The sequence below is a fragment of the Peromyscus eremicus genome, chromosome 14, assembly GCF_949786415.1.
Source record: "Peromyscus eremicus chromosome 14, PerEre_H2_v1, whole genome shotgun sequence".
Lineage (NCBI taxonomy): Eukaryota > Metazoa > Chordata > Mammalia > Rodentia > Cricetidae > Peromyscus > Peromyscus eremicus.
Genome location: NC_081430.1, coordinates 2,408,251 through 2,433,137, shown reverse-complemented (window position 1 = coordinate 2,433,137; position 24,887 = coordinate 2,408,251). Strand labels below are relative to the sequence as shown.

The following is a 24,887-nucleotide window of genomic DNA, read 5'->3' as shown; positions in this document are numbered from 1 at the left end:
ATCCTTTCCCCCCTGTTTTCAGTGGTTTGATTATGATGTATGTTGGCACGGGTTTCTTGTATTAAGTGCCAGGCGATGTTGCTCCTTGGACTTGTAGGCATCTGTCCTATCACACTTGGAAATTGTTTCACTATTATTGTTTTCTGTCACCCTCTTCTGTCCTCTCTTTGAGACTTCAGTTATTATACTCTAGACTGTGAGGCCATAAGCTCAGCACGGGTGCCTTTTCCCTATTCTTTAACCAAGAAACAGCCCCCAACAGTAAGCTGGGGCAACTGCAAGGGTACAGTCATCTGTCTTCTTTGCTCGGGGCCACGAAGTTCCATTGCCTGTCACCTAATGTCTGACAAGGATTGTCCATGTGTTTTTCCTGCTCTAGTTGCTTACAGAACAGAAATGCTTATAGCAGTTAAACCTCATGAAAAGAAGGGGAAAAACCTCTTTCACATCTCTAAATTTATAAACAGTTACTAGTAAAGTGGCCTCATAGCAAAAGCACATACAATCCACTGTCACTGTTTAGATATCAGTAGAAATTATGATGTATTAATACAGCTTTCCAGTTGTTTGCTTTTTTTAAAAAAAGGCATCATATTTTTATTTCTTTCTTTTTATTTTATGTGTTTGAGTATTTTGCCTGCCTGCCATGTACATGCAGTGCCTGAGGAGACCAGGAGAGAGTGGTGGATCCCCTGGAATTGGAATTATAGGCTGTTGTGAGCTGTCCTGTGTGGGTGCTGGGAACCAATCCTAGGTCCTCTGAAAGAGTAGTGTTCTTAACTGCTGAGCCATCTCTCCAGCCCTCTACATTGCATTTTTGACTCGTGGTGCATTCACTTTTGGCTAAAACCCAAAAAAGATTTGGGTTTGGTTTTATGACAGCTGTCACAGTGGTTTGTTTAGATATGGGGATGGGAAGGAAGAGGTAGAAGTCCCATGTCCAAGTGCCAGATTTTCCGTGCATTCCTGTTAAATCTCTCTGAGTTAAGTTTAACCTATGTTTGATTCTTGAGTAATAATATTTCAGACACTGTGGTAGCTCTAGAAGTCCTTTTTCAAATTAAATCTCAGGAATGGAATGCAGAAACAGATACTAGCATAAGTGCTCTGAGCTAACGGCAGTGTGGGAGTACCAGTATCCTGTCGGGGTAGGGGAAGGTGGTACCTGCTGCACCCATGGGCTTTCCACAGACCCTTAGAGTTCCTTGGGTACAGTCTGATAACCATTGTTCGAAGGATTGTGAATTTTCTCACATATAAGTAGCATTTTATGTTTAGATGAAGATACCTTCTGAATTTTTATCCAAATATTGAAAATCATTTTCCAACCAGGATTTTGCCCTGTGTTCAGAAATGCTTTGCAAAAGAACCAGTGCCTGCGCAGTGTGTACTCATTGTATGTGACATTATAACCATGTCCTTGCAGATCGAAAAATGTAAAGTGATGGCTTCTAAGAAAAAGCCCCTGTGGCTTGAGTTTAAATGTGCTGATCCTACAGTCCTGTCCAATGAAACCATTGGAATTATCTTTAAACACGGTGATGACCTTCGACAAGACATGTTGATCTTACAGGTAGGCTGATGTGAAGGAACTGGGTGTTTTGCAATTATTTGAAGAAAGAATTCTGTATTTGTCTGAAACATGCCTTCCTTTCTGTTATTTTTTCCCATATGATAAACAGCAGTCAAATGGTACTTCATAGAAAAATTTTACTTGGTGAATGTAGCTTTGGATCATTAGACATACCATTGAAAGAGCATCATAGTTCTCTCCATCCTTTCAAAGATGGGTATTCAACATTCCTTAGTAGCCAGATACACTTGCCTCACGTAGGCTCTTTAAACACTCCATTCTGTGCATGGTGGCATAGGTTATGGGATGACTTGTCTGCAGTACCCAGTTTATCCCTTCACAGACATACCAACCCACCAGTAGGCATACTCCTTAAATACATCCCTTTCGGTACTCATACACAAGCTCAAGAATGACTTATACAAAGGAGAAAACGATGAGCAGATACGTGATGGAGTGATCACACAGTGATGAGCAGAGTAGGTGATGGTGAAGGTACCAACACCCATCATTTTTAGATCTTTTGTTTAAACATTTCTGTGCAGACTTTAGCTCCACAAGTCTGTGTATATTCCCAATATAAGGTTAATACAAGAATCACACATAAAAGAGAAACCGGCTAATGTTTGGTATTAATATCACCAATACTGAGTTAACTGCCTTGGTGGTAGAATGGGTCTTGTGGATATCAGAATAGAAATCATGTAAAAGGACATTACAGTTGTTGTGGAGAAACATATAACAAAGTAGAATGTTTGATAAAATAGCTAGTGAAACACGGCAAAAAAACAAAAACAAAAACAAACAAACAAAAAAAAAACTCCCCCAAGTAAAAACGCTTTATCTCTTTCTTCAACATATACCCCAGCAGCTGAAATTAACAGATTTGCAATGGCAGGAATTTTTGAGTATCAGGCTCATCAATAAAAGTTGAGTTGTTACTATGTACTTTACATTTGCTCATATACTGTGTGTAACCAGACAAGATTCCTGACGTTTTAAGAGAGAAGAAAAATGCACTGGCCAACATCTATGTATAGTAGAAATGTCTGTGCTTTGGCTCCCAGATTCTACGCATCATGGAGTCCATTTGGGAGACTGAATCTCTGGACTTGTGCCTTCTGCCATATGGTTGCATCTCAACTGGCGATAAAATAGGTATGTAGTTACATCAGGCAATGAGCACACCACTCTAAGTGAAAGAATTCCATAGCTTGGAAGTTACAGTTAAAATCAAAAGGTGGCAATGTCCCCAGACTGTGACTCTGTTCATTTGTTTTTGTTTTCTATCCAAGAAAGATTTTTAAAAGAAAATGAAAAAATAATTATTTAATCTTTTTAAAGGTGAACTTAGTTTTAAATAAATCTGTAGAGTCTTTTCAATTTGCAAAGACGAGCATTTCAAAGCCACAGAAAGTTGCTTTCCTGTTCCCCTAATTCTGAAGGACAGTTTGCATGTTGACTTGGCTCGATTGTTGAAGCTCACTGTTTGCTGCAACATGTTGAAGACATGTGGATGCCTGACTCAAGTCTGTGACCACACCTGGGAATGATAGTCCCAAGAACTTGCTCCCTCCCCTAACTCCTCTCCATCACAACTCATTTCATTGAACATTAAGCTTTTCTCTTGAAAATAACATTTAAAATTAGACAGAAAGAACTGTCACTTCTTTTGAAATTCTAGAATTCACATTACTGAAGCTATTACACACTCCACTCAGGTACTTTTATAGACATTTAACATTTTAGTTTCAATCACACTGATTTTTATTCAAGGTTCTGATATGAGAACTGCACAAAACATTTGGCCATGTTACCTAAAAAGGGAAAGGTGCCAACCACCAAGCAAGGAAGGCTAAGCTTGGCCTTAATAAGTAAATGTCTTTATTTGTTACTCCTCAAAAGCAGCCCTTTTCTCTCCTTATTCAGGGATATTGAGAGATTATTCCAGACAAATTCTGTAGTCGTTGCCTGTCATTACCTTTCCTAAAAGCAAACAAACAAACAACAACAAAATAGCTCAGACCTGGAAAACAGGCCTTGGGCCTAAAAAGCATCAAATAAAAGAAAAACCTCTACTCCACTCAGTCAAGACTTAGCAGCATCAGCCTCCATTGAACTCTGTGACTCTTCACATAGGAATGATTGAGATCGTGAAGGATGCCACGACAATCGCCCAAATTCAGCAAAGCACAGTGGGTAACACGGGGGCATTCAAAGATGAAGTCCTGAATCACTGGCTCAAAGAAAAATGCCCTATTGAAGAGAAGGTGAGTTCCTGCTCTCCCCTCCCCACCTCAGCCCACTCCTCTGTCCAGCTTGCCTTCTATCTGACAGTCTTGATTTCCGGTCTGGGCAGACTCTTCCAAAGGAAGTCTGTTTCCGGCACGTTGGTGAAGTCTGTTACTCCTGAAGCAGTGGTGGTTTCAGGGGTTTTCCCCGATGACACAACTTATCTGAGAGACACAGTGCCTGGCTCTAGACCCGGGGAAAACTTGCTTCAATTTTAATTACCAGTCAGGCTTTGCATAGAATTTGTTTCTGTGAAATAGTCTACTAGCACTTTTATGGCTTTGTTCAACACAAAGATTTAGTTATATACATTCTTTCATACTAAACAAAATAACTTGCAATTTACTACTGTGGATCTAAATGGTAAATTACGGGTGTTGAAAATGTCCATCTTGCTGAAGAGCATATGCTGGATCCTTCACAAAGTGGTTGGTTGGTCTGTCTGGGCGCTGTTTAAAGTTCTACTGCACAAGAATAGCTCTTCACATTTGCATGGCCAGCAGCCTTTGGTGGGGGGAATATAATTAGTAGCCTTATTAATCTGTTATACATGAAGACTTGTGAAACCATCCACTTAAGTGGTTACAAGAAAAGCATAATTGCAGAATTTCTATGAGTTCTGTCCAGTTGTAGGCAAGGAGAGGATGGGAACTTTGAATAAATTACTGTGGCCTTTTGCTTCTTGGGTCTCCCTCATGCCATGGTGTTTGGGTGACTCTTCGTTGATAATACAAGCAAAACAATGTGATAGTTGGCACTTCCTTGATATGAAACTAGTGAGACTGGACTCAACTTACTTCCTGTCTGAAGTGGTTCTGGAAGGCATAGCAATGGACTCGGCTGCTCTCTGCAGCTGGGAAGCACTGACACTCCTGTGCTTCTCATCAGTTTCAGGCAGCAGTGGAAAGGTTTGTTTACTCCTGTGCCGGCTACTGTGTGGCGACGTTTGTTCTTGGGATAGGTGACAGACACAATGACAACATTATGATCTCAGAGACAGGTGAGTCTGCCCACTGCAAAATGAAATCTCTATTGTAGTTAAATATACATAACATAAAATATCCTGTTTTAATCGTTCCCAAGTGTTCAGTTAAGTGACGTTAAACACAGGCTCATTACTTTGCAGCCATCACTGTTGTCCATCTGAAGCACTTGTCCTCATTAAACATGGCCTCTCCACCACCCCACCACCCCACCCCCGGCACAGAGTAAGAGTCTAAGCTGGAGCCCAGGTCTAGAAGTCATTGTGAATAGATCACTTTAGACAGAGGGTTGATGAGGGAAGAAGGGGCAGGAAATGAAACTGAGAGAGAGGAAGTTCCAGTGGGAGGTAGAAAGAGAGTGTGGAAGTGTATCCTAGAAGCTGGTAATGATAGGAGGGGTCAACTATGTCAAATGTAAAAAGCAACTAGAACAAATAATAAAACATATGAGATATCCTGCAGCTAAAACACCCGAGTCCCTAACTCTCTGAGCCTTACTGGTTCATGCTACTTTGAGAGTGGCTAGTAATGGCCACCATACCATGAGATGTTCATATATGGAATTTCAACACATTTTTATACTCTTCCAGGTATAGTGGCCAATGCCTGTAAGTTCAACACTCTGGAGACTGAAGTAGAGGATTGCAAGTTCAAAGCTAGCCTGGACTACATAGACTCACAGAAAACTTTTTAAGAGTAGAGTTTAGAAAAAGCACCAGAGGTTGGAGTGAATTATTTATTCTTTGCAAGAACAGGGTTAACACAAAAGAATAGTACATTTGTGGATTAATGAAGTGATAAAAGACCAAATAAATAAAAACTAATGTGGCCTTACTGATAATGATGGTAATAGTGGTAGAAACTGACCCAAAAGAGATTCAAAATGACTTTTCTATAACACTACTTAAGAGTAAGAAGCTAACACCCCTCCTGCTGGATGAAATACAGTATCAGTCTGTTGGTTACATGAAGGACATGGCATCTCTTAAACATGATACTCATATATTAGTGAGAGTTTGATTTACCTGTCTAAGAAAACTTTGGAGAAAAGTATTTTTTAATGACACTTGGTATCATCTAAAGAACAAGCCTATTAAAGGATGCTTGTGGCTGCTGCTTTCACACACCTGGTAAGACTGAAAATATCAAAGGCTCATAAAAGAGTATAAAAATGCTTTCACTCAAAATAGTTCATTTTCAGGCATCTGCAAAATTATTTCAAAAAACCAAAATGTTAATAAGCACTTGTGCCATGTAATAATGTCAGGCATTTTCTTCTCTCAAGGAAACCTATTTCACATAGACTTTGGACACATTCTTGGGAATTACAAAAGTTTCCTGGGCATTAATAAAGAAAGAGTGCCATTTGTCCTAACTCCAGACTTCTTGTTTGTGATGGGAACTTCTGGAAAGAAGACAAGCTCACACTTCCAGAAATTTCAGGTATGTTACCCGTCTTCCTAATCTACTGTCAATACCAACCAAACACACTGTAGAACTCACCTCTTCCTGCCCTTATGACGTGACCACCCTACTTCCTCCTCCTTACCTCTGTTCATCCCCCCCCCAAGTACACGCAAAGTGATGCTTTCAGGGACCTGCTCACTAAAACTGAACAGCAAGCAAAATTGTCCCATAAGGGATGGCACTAGGGTGGGGCTGGTACTAAGGACAGCTTCAAGAAAGGACAGCCATGGAGACTGGGCTACACAAGGCTTTGACTAGAAGACTCAAACTTCAAGTATGGTTCAGGGCTCACAAACAAGTGTGAGTTTCACTTGGTTTTTGCTACTGTGTGTGCATTTATCACATTACCAAAAGGGAATTCTTGTTGCACATACTGGTTTTGTTTGTATGAAGGATAGTCCCTTTTTCATTGGAAGTCTCATCAGCTTGACCACAGGTTCTTCAGTGAGTTCTGATTCCACTTGTCTGCAAAGAAGCCCCTGCAGTAGTCTCCTTGAGAATGTTCAGATTCAAACCCACAACGAGAGCATTTTATACATGCACATTTAATAATTGTGAATGAGCACAATTCAGAAAAGTTGTAAGTACACCTATTTTATAACAATACACATACAAAACAGAAACCAAGAGTGGTTACTTGAGAAGTCCCTTTGCCTTGGGTGGTCTGCCATCGCCACTTTCCTTAATGTACCATCAACGTGGTTTGATTTGCACTCCACATCTCAGGGACAAGGCTTTTTCTGGGGTTTCCTAGAGTCCAGCATGACTCTTAAAAGATGCCATGAGCCTTGAACTGCAAGGGAGCAGCTGCTCACATGTGCTAATCTGTAACTGGTGTCTTGATATACTGGCTGGCTGGCTGGTTGATAATGATGGGATGCATCCTCTCTGGTCAGATGGTTTTAGGAATGTGGATTTGTGCTTTTCTCCATATAGTCAGTTGGGTTTCAAACAGTTTCCAGGAACTGGACACATTTGAGGGGGCAGGGTGGAAGAATTTCACTATTTAAAGAAGAGAAAGCACTCAGTTATACTCTCTTGAGAGTGTGATCTGACTAGCTTGGACAGGACATGACAACAGCAAAGAGTAGCTCAGAGCATTAAACAAATGCATGGAATTTTGCCTTAGTCACAGGGTCTCTTCCTTCCTATAGACACACAGCCGCTTCCTTTTACCAGTGGGTGATGTTCCCTAGAGTCTGTCCAGTTGCTGATAATGTCTTCATGGACCCACGCAGAATTCATGTCACTCCACCACATCCCAGCAGCTCTACCCTTTAGCTTTCTTTGTTGCTTCCTGCCATTGTTTTTTAGTTTAAAAATTTTGCGATGAAAAGATTTTTATAATGAGAAAGCCAGGAGAGGCTCCCTGACCCTCCTAGCAAAATTTACTCAATGCACTACCTGGTGGGAAGTTTCTCAAGTCTGTGCTCTTTGGTCTAAGAACATTTCTTCATGCTTTGTGACCAAAGCATGTTTCCTAAGCCACTTACCTCTACCCCTCAGTCACATGGTATCTATATAGTGTGTATCACCCAAAGCACACCTCTGTGAATTGTGCTGTACTCTTCACATCTGTGTTCAAAGACTAGCCAGCATTGTACACACCTGTGAGTGCCAACCACATAACGATCATAACATAGGGATCAAAGGGTGGCCTTTGTATCAGGCAGACTTGAGTATGCTTCCCAGGATGACAGTTACTCTCCTTTCAGAGCCTTGCTTTCTTCATCTGTAAAGAAGGAACATAGCCTATGTATGGTTTTTCTAGGTGCTATTTATTTAGCTAGTATCATAAAGAGAAAGCTTTTATTTAGCTCACAGTTCTGGGGGTTCCAGTCCAAGACCATCAGCCGCACATAACTCTAGAGCACTGTGGGTGTAGCAATGGTGCAAGCGCATGTCAGAGTCAGCTGCACAGCATTAATGCAATGAAATATATAGAATGATTAGTTCTGATCACAGCAGAGACTCCATTACATTGGTTTAGACATCAGACAAGTCTTCAGACTTTGGAAATGTCTAAGAAACTGCCTTTTAAATGAAGTCTCAGACAATATATAAAACTTGACAAAGTAGCTTGCTATGGTAAAAGGGATAGTTGAATCCCACCTCTACCTATTCTCACCGCCCCATGCCCCATTCACCCTCTTCACTCATAGCAAGAGAAAGCTAACCACTAAGCAGGAAATTATCCACATGCAGAATTTCCAATCTTGACAAAGATGGGCAACCAAGCTTTATCTTTAACTCTGAACTTGGGCAAATTTTCTTTTGCTTTTCTTTCCTTCTTTTTCATATTGATAATTCGGGGTTTTGTGTTTCTTTATTTTATACTTGTTATTGGAAAAGTTCTTCTATCCCAGGAACTACATCCATAAATTCTCTCAGCAATGTCTCGAAGTCTGGTGTAAGAAAGCTATTATGTTTAGGCAAACTAAGAAATGTGCATATTTGCATTTTGAACTAAAAGTCCCTTTGCTAGTTTTGACCACATGATGAATAACCTGTTAGGCAGGGTAGAGAAAAGCTGACCCACTTTTTGTTAAGAGTGAGGTGAGTCTTCTCTATATACAACACAAATATGTGAGGCCATGGGACTGGGGATAGCAATGGGGAACCAAAGAGGATGGCTGTGCCCTGTCCCACTCTCCCCTGTCCAAATTAGCTAGCCTAGCCTGGGCTCGTATCCATCAGTTACTTCTGGGATGGGGGTGGGGCATTGGGAACAAGCTGTGATTAGGCAGAGACACAAAACTGAGGCTCACAATTTGAATCTGTGAAAATCTGCAGTCTTCAGGGCAGCCTCCCGCAGGCAGGGGTTAAATGTATTTTAATGACAACAGTTTCCATCTCTCTTTGACTGAGTAGATATTTTTTAAACAAGGTAACAGTTTTAGCACATTGATTTTATATTGACAGCAGTGGTAAGGACAGAAGTGCAGTGCTGTGCTGAAGAGCAGCTTAAGGAGTTGCCTTAATCCTTAAATGTTATTTTATTCTGTTATTATTGTGTGTGTCCATGCCACAGCATGTATGGAGTTCAGAGGACAACTCCTGGGAGTCAGCTCTATCCTCCCACCATTACGTGGGTTTGGGGACCAGACTCAGGTCACCAGGCTGGCAGGGCCAGCACCTTCACTGCTTAGCCATCTCTCCAGCACTCCTTGCATCTCTCAGGGGCTGCAACTCAGACAAAGGCAGATCTTTGGCTTCACTGTAGAGAATACTTTGAGGACAAGCAAGTATGAAACAGAGTTGACGTTTATTAAAGATATTTTAATATAAATTTTAAGCGTGGCCATTAAGAAAAAGAAAGGTGCTGTAGAGAAAGATACACCCCTGAGCACAGGTGTGGGCCTCTCTAAGAGCTGACCTTCATTGTTTTCATTCATATATGATAGGTTATTCTGGAAGCTGTTATGTTCTAAGGTTGCTAATGGACCTCAGGTCACAGGATGGCTCCTGAGTTGTATGAGACAATGGATAAAGTACAAGTCTAGAATCTAAACTCTACATCATGGGATACAGGAAGGTAGGGCATCTTCGTTGTAAACAAAGTCAACAGTCGTGTTTAAGATTCCCAGAAAATATTGGTACAGCAACAAGGCTAAATCCAACACTGTGCACTGAGTCTCCAGCCTGGCTCCTTGCTCTTTAAACATAAAATGTCTGTGTATGAAAAGAATACTGCCTGTAAGTCAGCACCATTCACAGCAAATATTAGCTGTGCTGTAATTCTTGCTTGCCATTTAATCAGACTCTGGGCTGAGAAGTTCCTGTTTGTTCCCATGTCCTCATAATTTTTTCTCTGTCTCTTCCCTGCCTCAATATCACTAGATTTTAAATTTCAGTGAATAGCTATAAACATATATAACACACAAATTTATTTAAAACAAGGGCAAATGAAATTTGGATTCCTACTTTATTTTAATAAGAATTGCATTAGCTTTTTTCTAAGCAGTAATTTTTTATTAAAAGTAAAAGCAAAAAAAAAAACTTTAGGTTTATTCTTTCACTTTTTTGAGACAAAGTCTCACTATGTAGACCAGGCCATCCTCTAATTTGCAGAGATATGTCTGTTTCTGTCTCCCAAGTGTTAGACTAAAGGCATGCACCATCATGCCACCTAAAAGCAATTTTCTTTTAAATATCGGACATCTAAACCTCATCCTAACTAGAGACAATACTGCCAGCATTTCAAGGTTTTCCCGCCATTCATATTTATCTTTTCAAAGGTTGTGGGTAAGTTAGAATTTGCTTTAAAACTTAATGTAAGAGCCTGGTGTTGGTGGTGCACACCTTTAATCCCAGCACTTCAGAAGCAGAAGCAAGTGGATCTCAGTGAGTTTGAGGCCAGCCTGGTCTACAAACTGAGTTCCAGGAAAGCCAGGGCTATCCCAAACCCAAAACCCCAAAATCATAATATAAGAAATAGACATGGTTGGTTGGGGCAGAAGAATAATAGGTTTGAGGTCAGCCTGAACTATCTGGACTATTTACCAAGATCCTGTGCATATGTGTGCCTCTCTGTCTCTGTCTCTGTCTCTCTCTGTCTCTCTCTGTCTGTCTCTCTCTCTCTTTCTCTCTCTCTCTCTCTCTCTCTCTCTCTCTCTCTCTCTCTCTCTCTCTGTGTGTGTGTGTGTGTGTGTGTGTGTGTGTGTGTGTGTGTGTGAAGCATCCATCTATATCAGAGAGCAGGCTATGGGATACATTCCTATTGGACATGTTCAATACAAGTTCATTTGGGAGCATGAGCAACTTGATCTCCTATGGACAGACCTATAGAAAGGAAGAAGGTCTTTGCACATTGCAGGCACTGAGCAAATGTGTTAGATAAAGCTGGTCATCTGGAGAGCCAAACAGTACTCGTTTGTGCAGAGAAGACGGTTTGAGGAGTGCCCCTAAAGGCACTTTCCCCCAGATGTCACTGTTAAGAAGCATTTCCCAAGAAGCCCAGAGCTGGTTACTTGGATCCACACTGATTCAAGTTTTCTTGCCAGTGTTACCAATCTTCCCTGTTTCGCATAACTGCCATCTTGCCCCAATATCAGAGTGCACCAGGCCTTCAGCCTACAGCTGCAAGCACATGGCCAGTCTCAGGACAGAGCCTGACTCAGGGAGTTGCTAAGATCCTGAAGGTTCTTGACTGAAATCCTATCTGCGAGAGTCAGGCTGACTAGCTCTGGGGTTGTTCTGTTTCTGCCTCAGCATCTCCACCAGAGGCACCTGCTCTAGGAGTGGAAGGCTGACTTCTTGTTTTGCTTATCTGGAGACACAACTGTCCTCCCCAAGCCCAGCCACAGGCATCATGGAGACCTTACCCTCTGATGGTCTTCTGAGTGGTCATCTTTTACCCTTCTTGGACTTCCTTTCCTTTGCACGGGATGTCTGACCTGTGTATGTCTGTTGCCTGCTGACTGTACTTCCCCAGCCCCTACCCCATCCTGTTGTCATCGAGCTGTGTTCACCTGTGTAAGACAGGACATGGACTCAATATGCACTTCCTAAGCTCCTGCTGTGTGTGCTTCAGGGCACTGAGCCAGGCCAGTATTGTTCTTGAAAGGCCATAGGGGGTCTGCCCAGTTTAATCCCATTCAAATATTCTGCTTTCCAATTGCTTATGATTTTAAAGTAGTGAATCTTGCCCAAGACCTAACTTGGCTTCTGCATAGAAAGCTTTCGGCCATCTCACAAGGGCAGATTATCTGTAGTGTGTTGAACATTATGCTGGGCACAGGTGGTCCAAAGCAAAGGCACAGGAGCCTCAGAAGACAGGCTGGCACCACTCCATGCTAAGGAATATTTTGAGTAAAGAATTCACTGACAGTGGTTTGCAGAGGGAACAATTAATCCTGCCTGGAAGACAGAAGAGGGCTATTCCTAGAAAGAAGCCTTTAGGGATGAATTCAGTTTCATCTTATCTGGTAGATGCAGGGAGGAAAGGAACATTCAAACAGAAAAAACATCATGAGCAAGTTCGTACTTGGAAAAGTACACACAGTAAGTATTTAGGAATAATAAGTACAACTGCTCAGTCAGGGTGCAGCACAGATCTCTGTGGAGTGAGTCTTGGAATCCGAGCCAGGAAAGGAAATGTGCATCAATTGAAACAGAGCCCTGGGCCGGATAGGGAGGGGAAGAGCAGAGCAAAGAGAAGTCATTTGGAACACAATTGGTCAAGAACGAATTACCCTAATTAGTGCCTAATATGGATCAAGTAGGAGATGACAAGTGTATCTATTATATTAGATGGACAGAGCTGGCAATGGATTTCTCTTGGGATTTTCACTATGGCCAATTAACTAGGTTGGCTCAGCCTCTCCCATCTCAGCATGAAGACAGTAAGTATTTCCCATCTCTCCATGGAAGATGCATGCAAAAGAGGGTAAGAGTTTGAATATGTTAATATGGTATCTCCCTCAGACAAAGGAGGTTTTCATATTCTTAGGACTTGGTTTATCTGTTGAACTTAATCTGGAAAATATACAAATCTAAGAGTGAAGGCCTGGCATTGGAACACCATAAATCTGTTTATGGCTTATTCCACCCACACGGAATGTTACTCAATACCCAAGATATTAGATCCCAAGTATTTTTAAACACTACTCAGCATGTCAACAAAGTCATTCTCTAGATGTCTAGTTTCTTTTAAAGGATTGCTGTGTCTCTGTGGCAATACTGTGAGGTATGTGTTTCATTATCTCCCAAGTGCGCGCTCTACAATAATCCTCTGGGGAATTTCCATTGGCCACAATTTCTATAAAAGCACTGCTTCTCATAAATGAGGTTTGGTTTTGTTTTAACTTCTCAAAGTTGGGTGGAGAAATGGATTAGATAGTCCCTTTGGCTAGAGGTGTAGTTGAAGATCACTCTGTGTAAATATATGGGATCTGTGGGAGTTTTTGTTTTGTTTGTTTTGTTTCTTTCTGTGGCCTATTGAGAATTCTTCCCCTTTTCTATCTACCTTTGTTACATTATTTTTGCTCTTATATATCCAAATAGATCACCTCAAATCTTTTTGGTGCAAGGCTGAAAGATACATACATCACACACACACACACACACACACACACACACACACACACACACACACACACACAGAAAGAGAGAGAGAGAGAGACAGAGAGAGACCGAGAGACAGAGAGGCCATTCTTAATATAGACTACAAGAAAACAATTACAGACTTTGTACACCTAATGAATTTTTATCTAAATATTTGAGAGACAATGGTATATCCCTTTACCTGGCAAACAGCTAGTCTGAGAGTCATGTTCAAGTCCATAAATATGAAGCTACTAATTCTATCTCAATAAATGAACTGCCAAGGGTCAGACACTCTCTCTGTTCAGACTCACCACAGAGTGCTTCTTCCTGCATTGTTAGGTCTACTGGTCAATAATCTTTTCTGGTTTGTCAAGATAAGTCCTAAGAATCTTGTCTGGCCAATGCATTGACCTTTACTTTAAAATATATATAATGTATGCCTTGGACTGGACTATTTTTCTTCACTGTGTCCCTTTGGCAGGCAGAGACAACATTTTTTTGTTCAGTGATGAACATTTGTCAGTTTTTCCCTCCCACCCCAGCCTCAGAATCTCACCCTGGAGTTTCTGTTTCATGGTTCTGACGTCAGTTCTTTACTTCAGTGAACATGTACAGTTCATCTCCGGGGGAGAATGGAGGGTTTGGGTTGTTAGAAAAAGTATTCGTATGACCTTGAACAGTCTAGAACTATTCTTCGGTGGTTAAGAACTATTGGTGGCATGTATAAAATTAGTTGGGTTAGTGAACCAGCAGCTGGAGTGATTATAAATCAACACAAGGTTTGGGTTCTGAAATGGTAATGAACTTCTTTGTTTCCAAGATGTATGGAGGTGGTAGCCTGTCAAAACATCTCTTTCTTCAGGGTTTAGATGCTATAATTAAGGCATTTAAACAACAATGAAAACAAGAGCACATGTTCTATGCAGGCTCAACCTGTTTATTAGCTACTAATGGAGTGCTCCAGCTAATGTCCTCAGTGGTAATGGAATGTTTTCCACATTAAGTAGTTTATGGAACCAAGTCCTCCAATCAGACTCTCCCTTCTTCACTCAATAGCACATAGCCTCTCACAGGCAGATAAGAAGAACAGTGTTTGAGTCCTAGAAGAAAAAAACTCACTTTCAACAGCCAGTAACTTCTGTGTTCTGGGTTTTCCCCGAGCTCCCCAGCCACATCCTTACTCAAGCCACAGTCCTCTGGGCTGAAGTAGTGTGACCAGGACACGTTCACAAGCATTGTCACTGAGGACAAATGACAGAAATGAAACTTCTGGGGCTTGGGTGGGTGGAGCAATACCAAACCATGACCCCCAAAGCAAAAGAACCACCTGTAGATGCCCGGTGTGTGACATCCTATGTACCCTTCCTCAGTGGGCCAGTATGAAGACAGCCCTCCCATACACATTGTGAAAAATCCTAATCACCCAATCTCACACTCTTCAGCACTAAGTGAACAGTCTAAGGAATCATTTTGGACAGATGGTTTGCGTGAGAAAATGATGCCCTTAGCATTGAGAAGTGTGTTGATGCAACTCTTCATAGTATTTAGTAGAAAAGTCAACCAGTTACATAGCACTTAAATCTCACCAAGGCCATGTGAAATGGCTACTGCTGTTACTATTTTTCTCATCCTACAGATGAAGAAAACACTGAGGTCCAGAGAAGTTAAATGACTTCTCTGATTATCAGTAAGAAAGCCAAAATTTGAGTTTATACAGCTAGGTGTAAATCTGTTGTTCGCCACCATTCCACACTACCTTCAACAAAGAGCAGTAACATCTGCTCTCACGTTCTAAGTCTCTGCAGCCAGCCTGCCAAGTATTTTAGGGAAGGCATTTCTTTCTCATAGAAGAGCCTGCCTGTGAAAGTCAGAGCTAGTAAACAAGCTAGAACCAAAAAAAAAAAATCATTCATGCAGGCCAGAATGCAGTGTGGTATAGTGTTCACCAGGCATACATAAGGCTCTGAGTTCCCTCTTCAGCATCCACAAAAAGATGCTAACTCATCAGGATGGGTGGCCTTCAGGAGAAGCAGCTCCTTTCCTTTTATGTATCTCTTTGGGCACAGACATAGTTGAATCTACTTATCATCACCTGAAAGTATTTACTAAGCACCTATGGATTAGCATGGCAATAACTTTGCCTTGGATTAGTTTCCCTCCTTGAAAATATGCCATTAAAAAGAAATTGACCACACAGTGGGCTCACATAGCAGGGGATTTGCCTGGAGCCCCCAGTGTATAGAAGGATAGAAAATAATTAAAAATCAGAACGTACTCTGGTTCCAAATCAAAAGACGTCTCCCTAAGTCTGTGTGAAAATCATAAGAGTTGGCAAATTAATGAGACTATAGCCTGAGGTGAAGTCTGCACTTAGCCTCTGTAATTACTAAGAAACTTGAGACGCCTCAGTGGGTTGGATGAGCAAAGAAAATGATTTCCGGACATCAGGGGCATCATTTAGAATGCAAAAGCACTAATGTACTGGAGCTGCTGCCAGGGGAAAGTTGAAATCTGGACTGCAGCTGGAACAGCCAGACAAGCTTTGGGGACTGCTTGAGCCTCCTCCTTCATGGTGAGCAGAAAAGAAGTTCTGGTAGGAAAGGAAGGCGACTAGCATGCCCTGCAGCCGCAGTCTGGGCAGCCTTCTGCGCCTGTGTTTTATATAAATTGCCTTACTTGTATCAAAATGAGCTGGGTCACGTCCACCCTCCATTGTCTGGGGTGACACAGTCCTGACCTCTATTATCATTGTGGTTACTATGCCTCATGCAAATGATACAGTGTTGTGGTTTGAGACTGAAAAGTCCCCCAACTGCATATGTCTGAACACTTAGCCCCAGGTAACAGCACTGTTGGGGAAGTTGTAGAACCTTAGGACACAGGTACAGCTAGAGGACACATGTTACAGGCTCTCTGAAGATAATACCTTCTTCTGATTCCGACCTGAATTCTCTGCTTCCTGTCTACTGCAGTGTGAACAAGCAGCCACCTCAAGCTCCTGCTGTGCTGTCTTACCTGCCATGATAGACTATCACCCTGTGAGGATATGAGCCAAAACAAGTCCTTTCTCTCCCTTTCACAGAGGATAGTAACGCCTGCTCTCAAGGGCTAAGTCTATGCAGTAATGATGAGAGAGTTAATAGATACAGACAAAGCCATCTTGTGTTGATTGACAAAAATGGGAAGATGCTACATATATTCTTTTGTTCCTCCATAATAGGCTGTTACATGTTTATTTATTCTCCTATAGCACCATTCTCTGAGACTCAGAACAGGTGACCAAGGTAGTTTTCTCAGCCTTCTACTCCATCTACTATTACAGGACACTGAGGTTGCTACCTCCTTGCACAATGTTCTCAAAAACTTTCTCTTATAAGTAAATCAATTGAAAAAGAGTCCAACTTTTTTTTTTTTCGAGACAGGGTTTCTCTGTGTAGCTTTGTGCCTCTCCTGGAACTCACTTGGTAGCCCAGGCTGGCCTCGAACTCAAGGCGTGCGCCACCACCGCCCGGCGAGTCCAACTTTTTAAAAGTTCAATTCCTAGAAGTGTCTGGGGGAAATACATAGATTCTTTTAAAAGTTGAGTTTTTGAAACATATTTCAGACAGAAATTATCACTGATTTTATATGTATGATTCTGAGCTTTGACAAATGTGAGATGCACACCACAGCTTAGTCCTGTCACTAAAGCAGCTACATGTTATCATATGGTCTGTTGTAAAGTCACACCTGTGCCCTTTGAGCATCTGGGACAGATGAACAGGTTCTATCTGTGAGAAATTGAGAACAAAACATTTCCACCGTGTTTGTGAATGCTTCTGTCTTGCTTTATTTTTCTTTCTTTCTTCTTTCTTTCTGTCTTTATCATTTTTTATTTTTTGTTTTGTTTTTTTGAGACAGGGTGTGATCCTATTTAGTATGGTGTGAGGGTTTATTTGTTTGTTTGTTTGTTTTTTACTTTTTCAGTATCTTATATGATATATTTATATCTATAATCATTAGCACTAGTTTTCTGTACATGCTGTCTTCCAGGTCATGCTGTTAAGGTTGAGTTCTGATTATAAGAACAAGCATCTTCTACCTTTTCATATGCTTTAGAATAATTTAATGACATAGACCAGCCTGTTGCTTAATAGGTGGCATGACTCATCTCATGCTCCAAAGGTGTTTATGGAGGCAACAGCCTTTGATTGATCCTTCCTCCCTCCCTCCCTTACTTCTTTCCTTCCTTCCTTCTTTCCTTCCTTCCTTCCTTCCCACCTCCATACCTCCCTCCTTCCTTTCCTTCTTTCCTTATTTTCTTCCTTCCTTTCTTTTGGTTTCTTGAGCACGTTCTCACTCTAGGCCAGGCTTACATGGAATTTACTATGTACCCTAGGCTTACCTCGATCTCACAGTGATCTCCCTGCCTTAGCCTCCAGAGTGCTGGGATAGCCTGCATAAGTTGCTGTGCTTGACTAGCCATCAGTTTTAAAGCACTCTCTTTCACTCAGTGTTGGGAATTTGGATTAAAATTTCTAAGTTCATTCAACAATTTAGAAAATCAGATGGTGAAAAGCAAATTCACCTGTTTCCTAAAGTACAACAAAATGTAAAAGAAAAAAAATATGAGGTCTAAATTCAACATATTTCCTGCATTTCTTTGGATTGATTTCATTAACTCTTGACAAACATTACTTTCACTTACATAAAGTTTATTGATTCCAATATGGTGTTCAAAAGTGACTAATTGTAGATGGAGTTTTCCTATCCCAACTGCCTGCTCCCAAATAACTCACCCAGAGGCTTAATATTACTTATAAATGCTCAGGCAATAGCTCAGGTTTGTTACTAGCTAAGTCTCATACTTAAATTAACCCATATTTCTTATCTATGCTTTGCCACATGGCTCATGGCTAATCACTTCATTTTCTATATGTCCCGCTTCCTTGGTGGCTGGCTGGCATCTCCCTGACTCTGCCCTTCTTCCTCCCAGAGTCTTCTGTGTCTGGGTGTCCTGCCTATAATTCCTGCCTAGCTACCGGCCTTTCAGTTTTTTGGTTTTTTTTTTTTTTTTTTTTTTTTTGGTTTTTTTCGAGACAGGGTTTCTCTGTGTAGCTTTGTGCCTTTCCTGGGACTCACTTTGGAGACCAGGCTGGCCTCAAACTCAGAGAGATCCACCTGCCTCTGCCTCACAAGTGCTGGGATTAAAGGCATGCGCCACCACCGCCTGGCCCTCAGCTTTTTATTAACCAATGAGAATAATACATATTCACAGTGTACAGAAGGATTATTCCACAGCATTTCTCCCTTTTTGTCTAATTAAAAAGGAAGGTTTTAACCTTAACATAGTAAAACTATATATGACAAAACAGTTATTAAGTAAGAGTACAGGTACAATATCTAGTTTTTATTTGTATTTGGCAAAATTAAAGAAAATACTCTATCATGTATCTTAACTTTGTGAGTTCAAAGTTTTATATCTAACTTATCTTTTTTCATAACTAAGGAAAACTGTAACTATAACTATCTAGTCTTCAATTCCATCAAAGACCCCAGAAAGTTGAAATGTAATCTAATGACAGGGAAATCAGGCTGTCTGGACAGTCACCCAAAGTTCCTCTGCAATGTTGGGGCATCCAACTCTGGCCTACAGGCCTAGAATGTGTGACAGACTTTCCTGTGAAGCAGGGAATTTTGAAGAACTGTTCTACCTTGTCTTGGCAAAATTTGGCAGGTGCCTTTTATGTATCCTGCTGGTCCAGTTTGGACAGTATATTGTTAGCAATTGAGGCAAGGGCAGTTTCTTTGCCTACATGGCTAGTTTTTGTCATAAAGAAAACAAATTCCATACAGAGTTTCTTTGATGCCCACCATCTTCTCTGAAGTAGATTGGTGCTGCCAAGAGCAGACATGCCTCACTGTCATGAAAAGCCTTATGTTATTGAATATATTAAATGTCATATTCTGTAAGTCTTTGAGGTGTTTGAAGACCATCTACTTAAATATATCTGTGTATGACCTTGAAAACATACCTGACATGGTTATAAGTTTGACTAATACAGATGACTATTAATCTGCATTTCTTAATTATACATTATATTTTTAAATGAGCTGCATAAACACAATACCTTAAACAAGAGTAGAAATATACATACAGTATAACAAAATTAACTTTAAATTTGTATCAATAAACCAAAATCCATACCAATGTTAAAATATTTAAGATTAATAGTTGTTTTTTGGATTAAAGTAGATTCAATAATCTACCTTTTTATCCTATTATTTCTATATTCCCCCTTTTCTTTTTAGAACAAGATCCCTGAATCTAATCTCCTTTATTCAGCTTTTTTTCTGACCATTATCAATAACAACTTGTAACCAACACCCCTTAAATGATAATAAATATCCATAACCTATTTTTTGAGAATGTGGGCATAGTTTTCTAGACTACTTCCTGGTGATTGGGGGCACTGGTAATCTTTAGAGGAACCTGAGAAAATTCAGGATTCTGGTCAAGTTCTGACTGGAGTGTTCTGTGAGGCTGGATCATCTCAACAAGCAGCTTTGAAGCTATTCTGGATACAGAATTCTAAGGAAACTGTAACAGAGGCATTTTGAGATGCTGGGTCACCTGGGACATTTGTTTTTATTGGTGTCTGGTCCCCTTATTCTGAAAATGTATAAACTTTTAAAGGCAACATAAATATCTGTATTAATACAAGTATAATAGACTTGCATTGTTCATAAATCAGTCAAAAATGATTTTTTGTTTTGTTTTATGTTTGAGCAGGTAAAATATACATAGTGTGTCTTGTAGTTCTTTTAGGTTTTTTCCTTTATGTTTGTAGCCAGATTTTTCAGGGGGTCTTCCTCAATCAAACTTAATTTTTCTTAACCCAGAATAAATCCATAGCCTTTCATTTCCTGTGGAAATAAAAGTATAACCTCTCCCCCAAAGTAACACACCTTTTGACTTAAATTTTGAGGTCAATATTTTTTTTAAATATATAGGTTGCTTGAATCTAGCATAATCAATGTCTTTTTCATAATCCAATGTCTCTTAGCCAGCCAAAAAAATTTAAAGATAACACAATAACATACAGGATCCAGACTCTCTGTGTATTTCCCATCTTTATGTGGATTATTATGTTTTTTATTATTCTATTCCTTTTTAAAGTACTATCCCTTTTCTTTTCTCTTCCAAGCCTACATACATTTTTAAACACACTGTAACCTGTTTAGAGGTTTTTTTTCCATCTGAATCTGTCTTTACTGCATATCTGTAACCTTTTTTGTCTGCATGAGCAAAATTGCTAAACCCATCATGCAGTGTGCTGGTAGAGCTCTCAAGCCCACAAGTAGTGGCTGGGAGAAGCCTCTCTGTACTGAGGCCCATGAGAGAGACTTCAGGAACCCACCATGTTGCTTAGCTCATGGCCATTGATGGCCAGCTCTACATCACGGGCAGCTCTAGGGAGATGCATCTCTGCATTGCAGCTGGCATGAGATTGTGAGACTAGGAAGCTGTGTTTGTCTCTGTTTCTAGGCATTTAGAACCTTTTTTTAAGCTTTCTCGGGTTTTATGTAGAAATTCTTGCCAAATGTTTGAGCACCATATGTAGGCAGAGTTTTCCTGTTCTAGGAACCACTTCCAAATTACCACACAGAAGCTTATATTAATTATAAATGCTCAGCCAATAGCTCAGGCTTGTTATTAGATAACTCTTGTACTTAAATTAACCCATATTTCTTATCTATGCTTTGCCACATTGCTCATGGCTTGTTACTTTATTTTCTATATATCCTGCTTCCTTGGTGTCCCCTTGACTCTGCCCTCATTCTTCCAGAGTCCTCTGTGTCTGGCTGTCCCACCTATACTTCCTGCCTCACTACTAGCCTGTCAGCTTTTTATTAACCAAAGACAGTAATACATATTCACAGTGTACAGAAGGATTATTTCACAGCAACTTATACCTCTTTAGATAGGACAGGTGTTTCTACCCTTAATTTCCTAAGAAAAATCTTTAATCTGAAATATACACTAACAAATAGCATGAGACTTGTCTGAACCTGTCAGTTTTCCTTGAGCACACTAGCTGTAACACACTGATGTGTTTACAAGATTATAAATGTAGTTTATATTCTTGCCACGTTTTTCACCTGAAGCAGAGACCTGCCTTGTTCACAAAGAGTTCTTTGCATGAACAGTAACATGTAAATTCCAGCACAGCCAGCCTAATGTTCTTCAGAAACTCCCCCTGATCACAGACAAAGACATCATCAACCCAGAGCACTTCAGCTTCAGCTGGGACACTGATAATAGCATCTTTTTCTCCTTTGTCCAGGATGTCTGTGTCAAGGCTTACCTAGCTCTTCGCCATCACACAAACCTGCTGATCATCCTGTTCTCCATGATGCTGATGACAGGAATGCCCCAGTTAACAAGCAAAGAAGACATTGAATATATCCGGGATGCCCTCACAGTGGGGAAAAATGAGGAGGATGCTAAGAAGTATTTCCTTGATCAGATTGAAGTTTGCAGAGACAAAGGATGGACAGTGCAGTTTAACTGGTTCCTACATCTCGTTCTTGGCATCAAACAAGGAGAGAAACACTCGGCTTAATATTCGGTGCTAGAGCCAAAAGCAATTTTGTGTTCAAAGCTTTGAAATTAGCATGTGTCAGTCATCAGACTTAAATTTAAAATGCAGTAGGACACTCTGAACACTTGCACTTCAGAAATACAGTTTTTTCCCCAGCTGAACTCTTCACCAGAGGAAAAAAACGTTGGCATTAATGATGTTTTGGTTAAATATTCAGCATGCGGCTTCTTTGCTGTTTTTCTTTTCCCTCTCAGACTCCATAATGTTGGTGAACATTCTAAGTTTAAAAGCCTGGTGACTTGTTTATTATGCCTGATGATCTTGTACTGAGTATCTCTGGAGGTTCTTTAGTAGAATAATTGGTGATACCTGTTGCCACACGTGTTTACTATGCATTTTGGCTTTCTTGTGTTCTTGTGTTCTTTCAGCTCTGCAGCATTCTTTAAAAGATGTTTCTAAGCATCCCCTCTGTGCCCACAGATGCTGGGGATATGCTAGAAGCAGGGAGTGCCAGTTAGCCTTCTGAGTGCCTTTAGCAATTAGTCTCACGGTGTGCAGCTGGGATGTGCAGATGCTGAAAGCACACTTTGAGCTTGAGCCTTGGACTCCCTGCTGGGTAGCTCTATGGTTATGGATATGAAAAATGGAGGTAAGACCTTTTCCCAAGAGTGAATAACCTAATACAATCAGTGTCATCTCCTCTGACACAGAAACAGGAAGTGACTAAAGGACCCTTCGATGCCTGTACACTCATCTTCCCCCTTACCCCACCTCCCTTCTTCCTGCCTTGCCACCTCCTGCACTTAGTCCTGGACTTGAGAAATCTTTAAGGACAGTTTTTCCCAACAACTCAAATGACTTGAAAAAGAAAGTCTGCTCTAGGCTTATGGGAATTATAGGCACTTATTTGTGGAGCTGTTCCATGGATTTTTAAAAAATATATTACTAAAAGATGGGTTCCAGAAAATATTAGTTTCTGAATGTTTTAATTTTACATTCTGAATTTGAACAGTTTTTTTAATTTTTTAATGGAAAAAGATAGTTGCTATCTAATGTATTCTAAGCTTATAACACACTTACTTGCATATTCATTTTCCAGCTTAAAGGACTTTTAAAAATTGAGGCATCCTGGAGACCACTGAACCATCTTCCTTTAAAGTACTTTCTCAGTTCACAACTATTATGTTGTTTGTTATTAGTGTTGATCTACCTTAGAAAGAGATAAGTAAATTATTTAATCAAATATCTTTACCTGTCATTAATTCCATATAAAGAACTATGTCATTGGTGTCCATATTTAAATATAATCAGATACAACTCTTTCTGATTTTTAAATTTTCAAAATAGACACTTCATATAAATTGAGTCCAACCTTCCTTTTGTGTTTTCAGAAGCCAAGCAGCACCTAATTCTGCTTCAAATAAGAATCATCAAGGACACTTTAGAAATGCCCTTGCACTTTTAAACCATCCCACTTTCAGTATATTATAATCTCATTAGTGTGGGATGAGCCTGGGCATAGTTTTCTAAGTACCTGAGATGAATCTAATATACATGCAGGAGAAGAAGCCTTATGCGGCCCATGAAGGTGCAGATAACCCTCCTTGCTCACTGGGCCTTCCGTGGCTCATAGCTAGCTACAAAAATACTCCTCATTCCTGGCAACTAACCCCTTTAAAACCATGCTGTCTCCTGTGCAGAGGGCCATGTCCTGTGCTGAAATTATATTCTCTCTGTGAATGGAGGTTAGGAGTTTTATGGCATTTCCAGACCAAGGTTCCTGCTAATCTAAGAGCAGGAAGAATGGTGCATACCAATTCCAACCAGAAGCCATTCCTGTGCTTCCGAAGAAGAGCCATGCAGACTTTGCACAGACTTTGCCTTTCATTTGAGTTGCTAAAATGATCGTCTTGATGATAAAAACAATTACAGAGTGTATCTATATTTAGCTTTTGACACACATGCATACAAATTAGTTCTTCAAATGAGCCAGCTTTTTCATAAAGCTGAATTACATGACACCACATACTGGGTTTCATTCTTCCATTTTCCAAAGAATGTAAGTTCAACTCTAGACTTGCAGATAAGCAAAATTCACCTTCACATGTTTGCTTCCTTCACATAGTTCTTGCAAATGATCAATTCCTGTGATTTCCACACCTTTGAAAATATTCTAGACCTGGGGTCCTCCTGCAAGTGGGTAAATACCAACGTCTCTATCTTCAGTGCTGAAGTGCTGAGTGAAGAAAACACAGATCACAGGTCAGATGGGTCAGGTCAAAGCAACTAACAAGTGTATCTAAGAGTGGCCAAAAGAAGAAAAAAAAATATACAAAGCAGCTGTTGTAGACTTGGCCCAATATAACTGTACTTTACTAGCTTTGGTGATGCTCTAAAAAAAAAAAGCCAGAAAGACATTATGGATAAAATATATCAACTAGAAAAAAAAACCTCTTGATTTGCAAACAAATAAGTATAGTAAGTATATTGTTTTCGGGAGATGGGTTGTTTTATTTTTATTAGCTCTTTGAGAATTATGTACAATGCCTTTTGTAAAACGGCGAGAGAGACCTTGGTGGGTTGGAGCCAAGGTGCACCACAGTGTGTAAGAGAGAGAGACATGCCATGCAGACCAAGCTCGGGTGGAGGAGGGGGAAGGGAGAGGGGAGAAGGAAAGGGAGCACAGAGCTGCCTCCTGGGGAGAGAGAAATGGAGAGGGAGAGGGAGAGGGAAAAAAGAGCAGGCATGTGGCTGAGGAGAGAAGAGAGAAGTTAGAGAGGTGGGCGGGTCCCCACCTTTTATGAGGGGACTTTTGGGCACATGTGCAGAGAGACCACAATGAGCACATGATGTTACCAGGACCCAGAGTGGGCCAAGGTATTGCCTGCTTATGGGCCAGGTCCCAAGGGGCGGGTCTGAATGCTGACAATGAGTTTTGGC

The 24,887-nt window shown here is 40.6% G+C and overlaps 1 protein-coding gene across 1 annotated transcript in view; it reads left to right on the top strand.

Annotated features, from left to right (window-relative positions):
- Positions 1 to 23,346, top strand: part of Pik3cg (phosphatidylinositol-4,5-bisphosphate 3-kinase catalytic subunit gamma) — a 31,281-nt gene extending 7,935 nt beyond the window's left edge. The window contains exons 5-13 of the mRNA XM_059279358.1: positions 1,427 to 1,573; positions 2,641 to 2,731; positions 3,713 to 3,843; positions 4,754 to 4,865; positions 6,134 to 6,291; positions 12,973 to 12,987; positions 15,763 to 15,774; positions 17,280 to 17,285; positions 21,690 to 23,346. Coding sequence (XP_059135341.1) covers positions 1,427 to 1,573; positions 2,641 to 2,731; positions 3,713 to 3,843; positions 4,754 to 4,865; positions 6,134 to 6,291; positions 12,973 to 12,987; positions 15,763 to 15,774; positions 17,280 to 17,285; positions 21,690 to 21,968 — 951 coding nt within the window. The 3' untranslated portion in view covers positions 21,969 to 23,346. The remainder of the gene's footprint in view (positions 1 to 1,426; positions 1,574 to 2,640; positions 2,732 to 3,712; positions 3,844 to 4,753; positions 4,866 to 6,133; positions 6,292 to 12,972; positions 12,988 to 15,762; positions 15,775 to 17,279; positions 17,286 to 21,689) is intronic.
- The last annotated feature ends 1,541 nt before the right edge of the window (positions 23,347 to 24,887 follow it).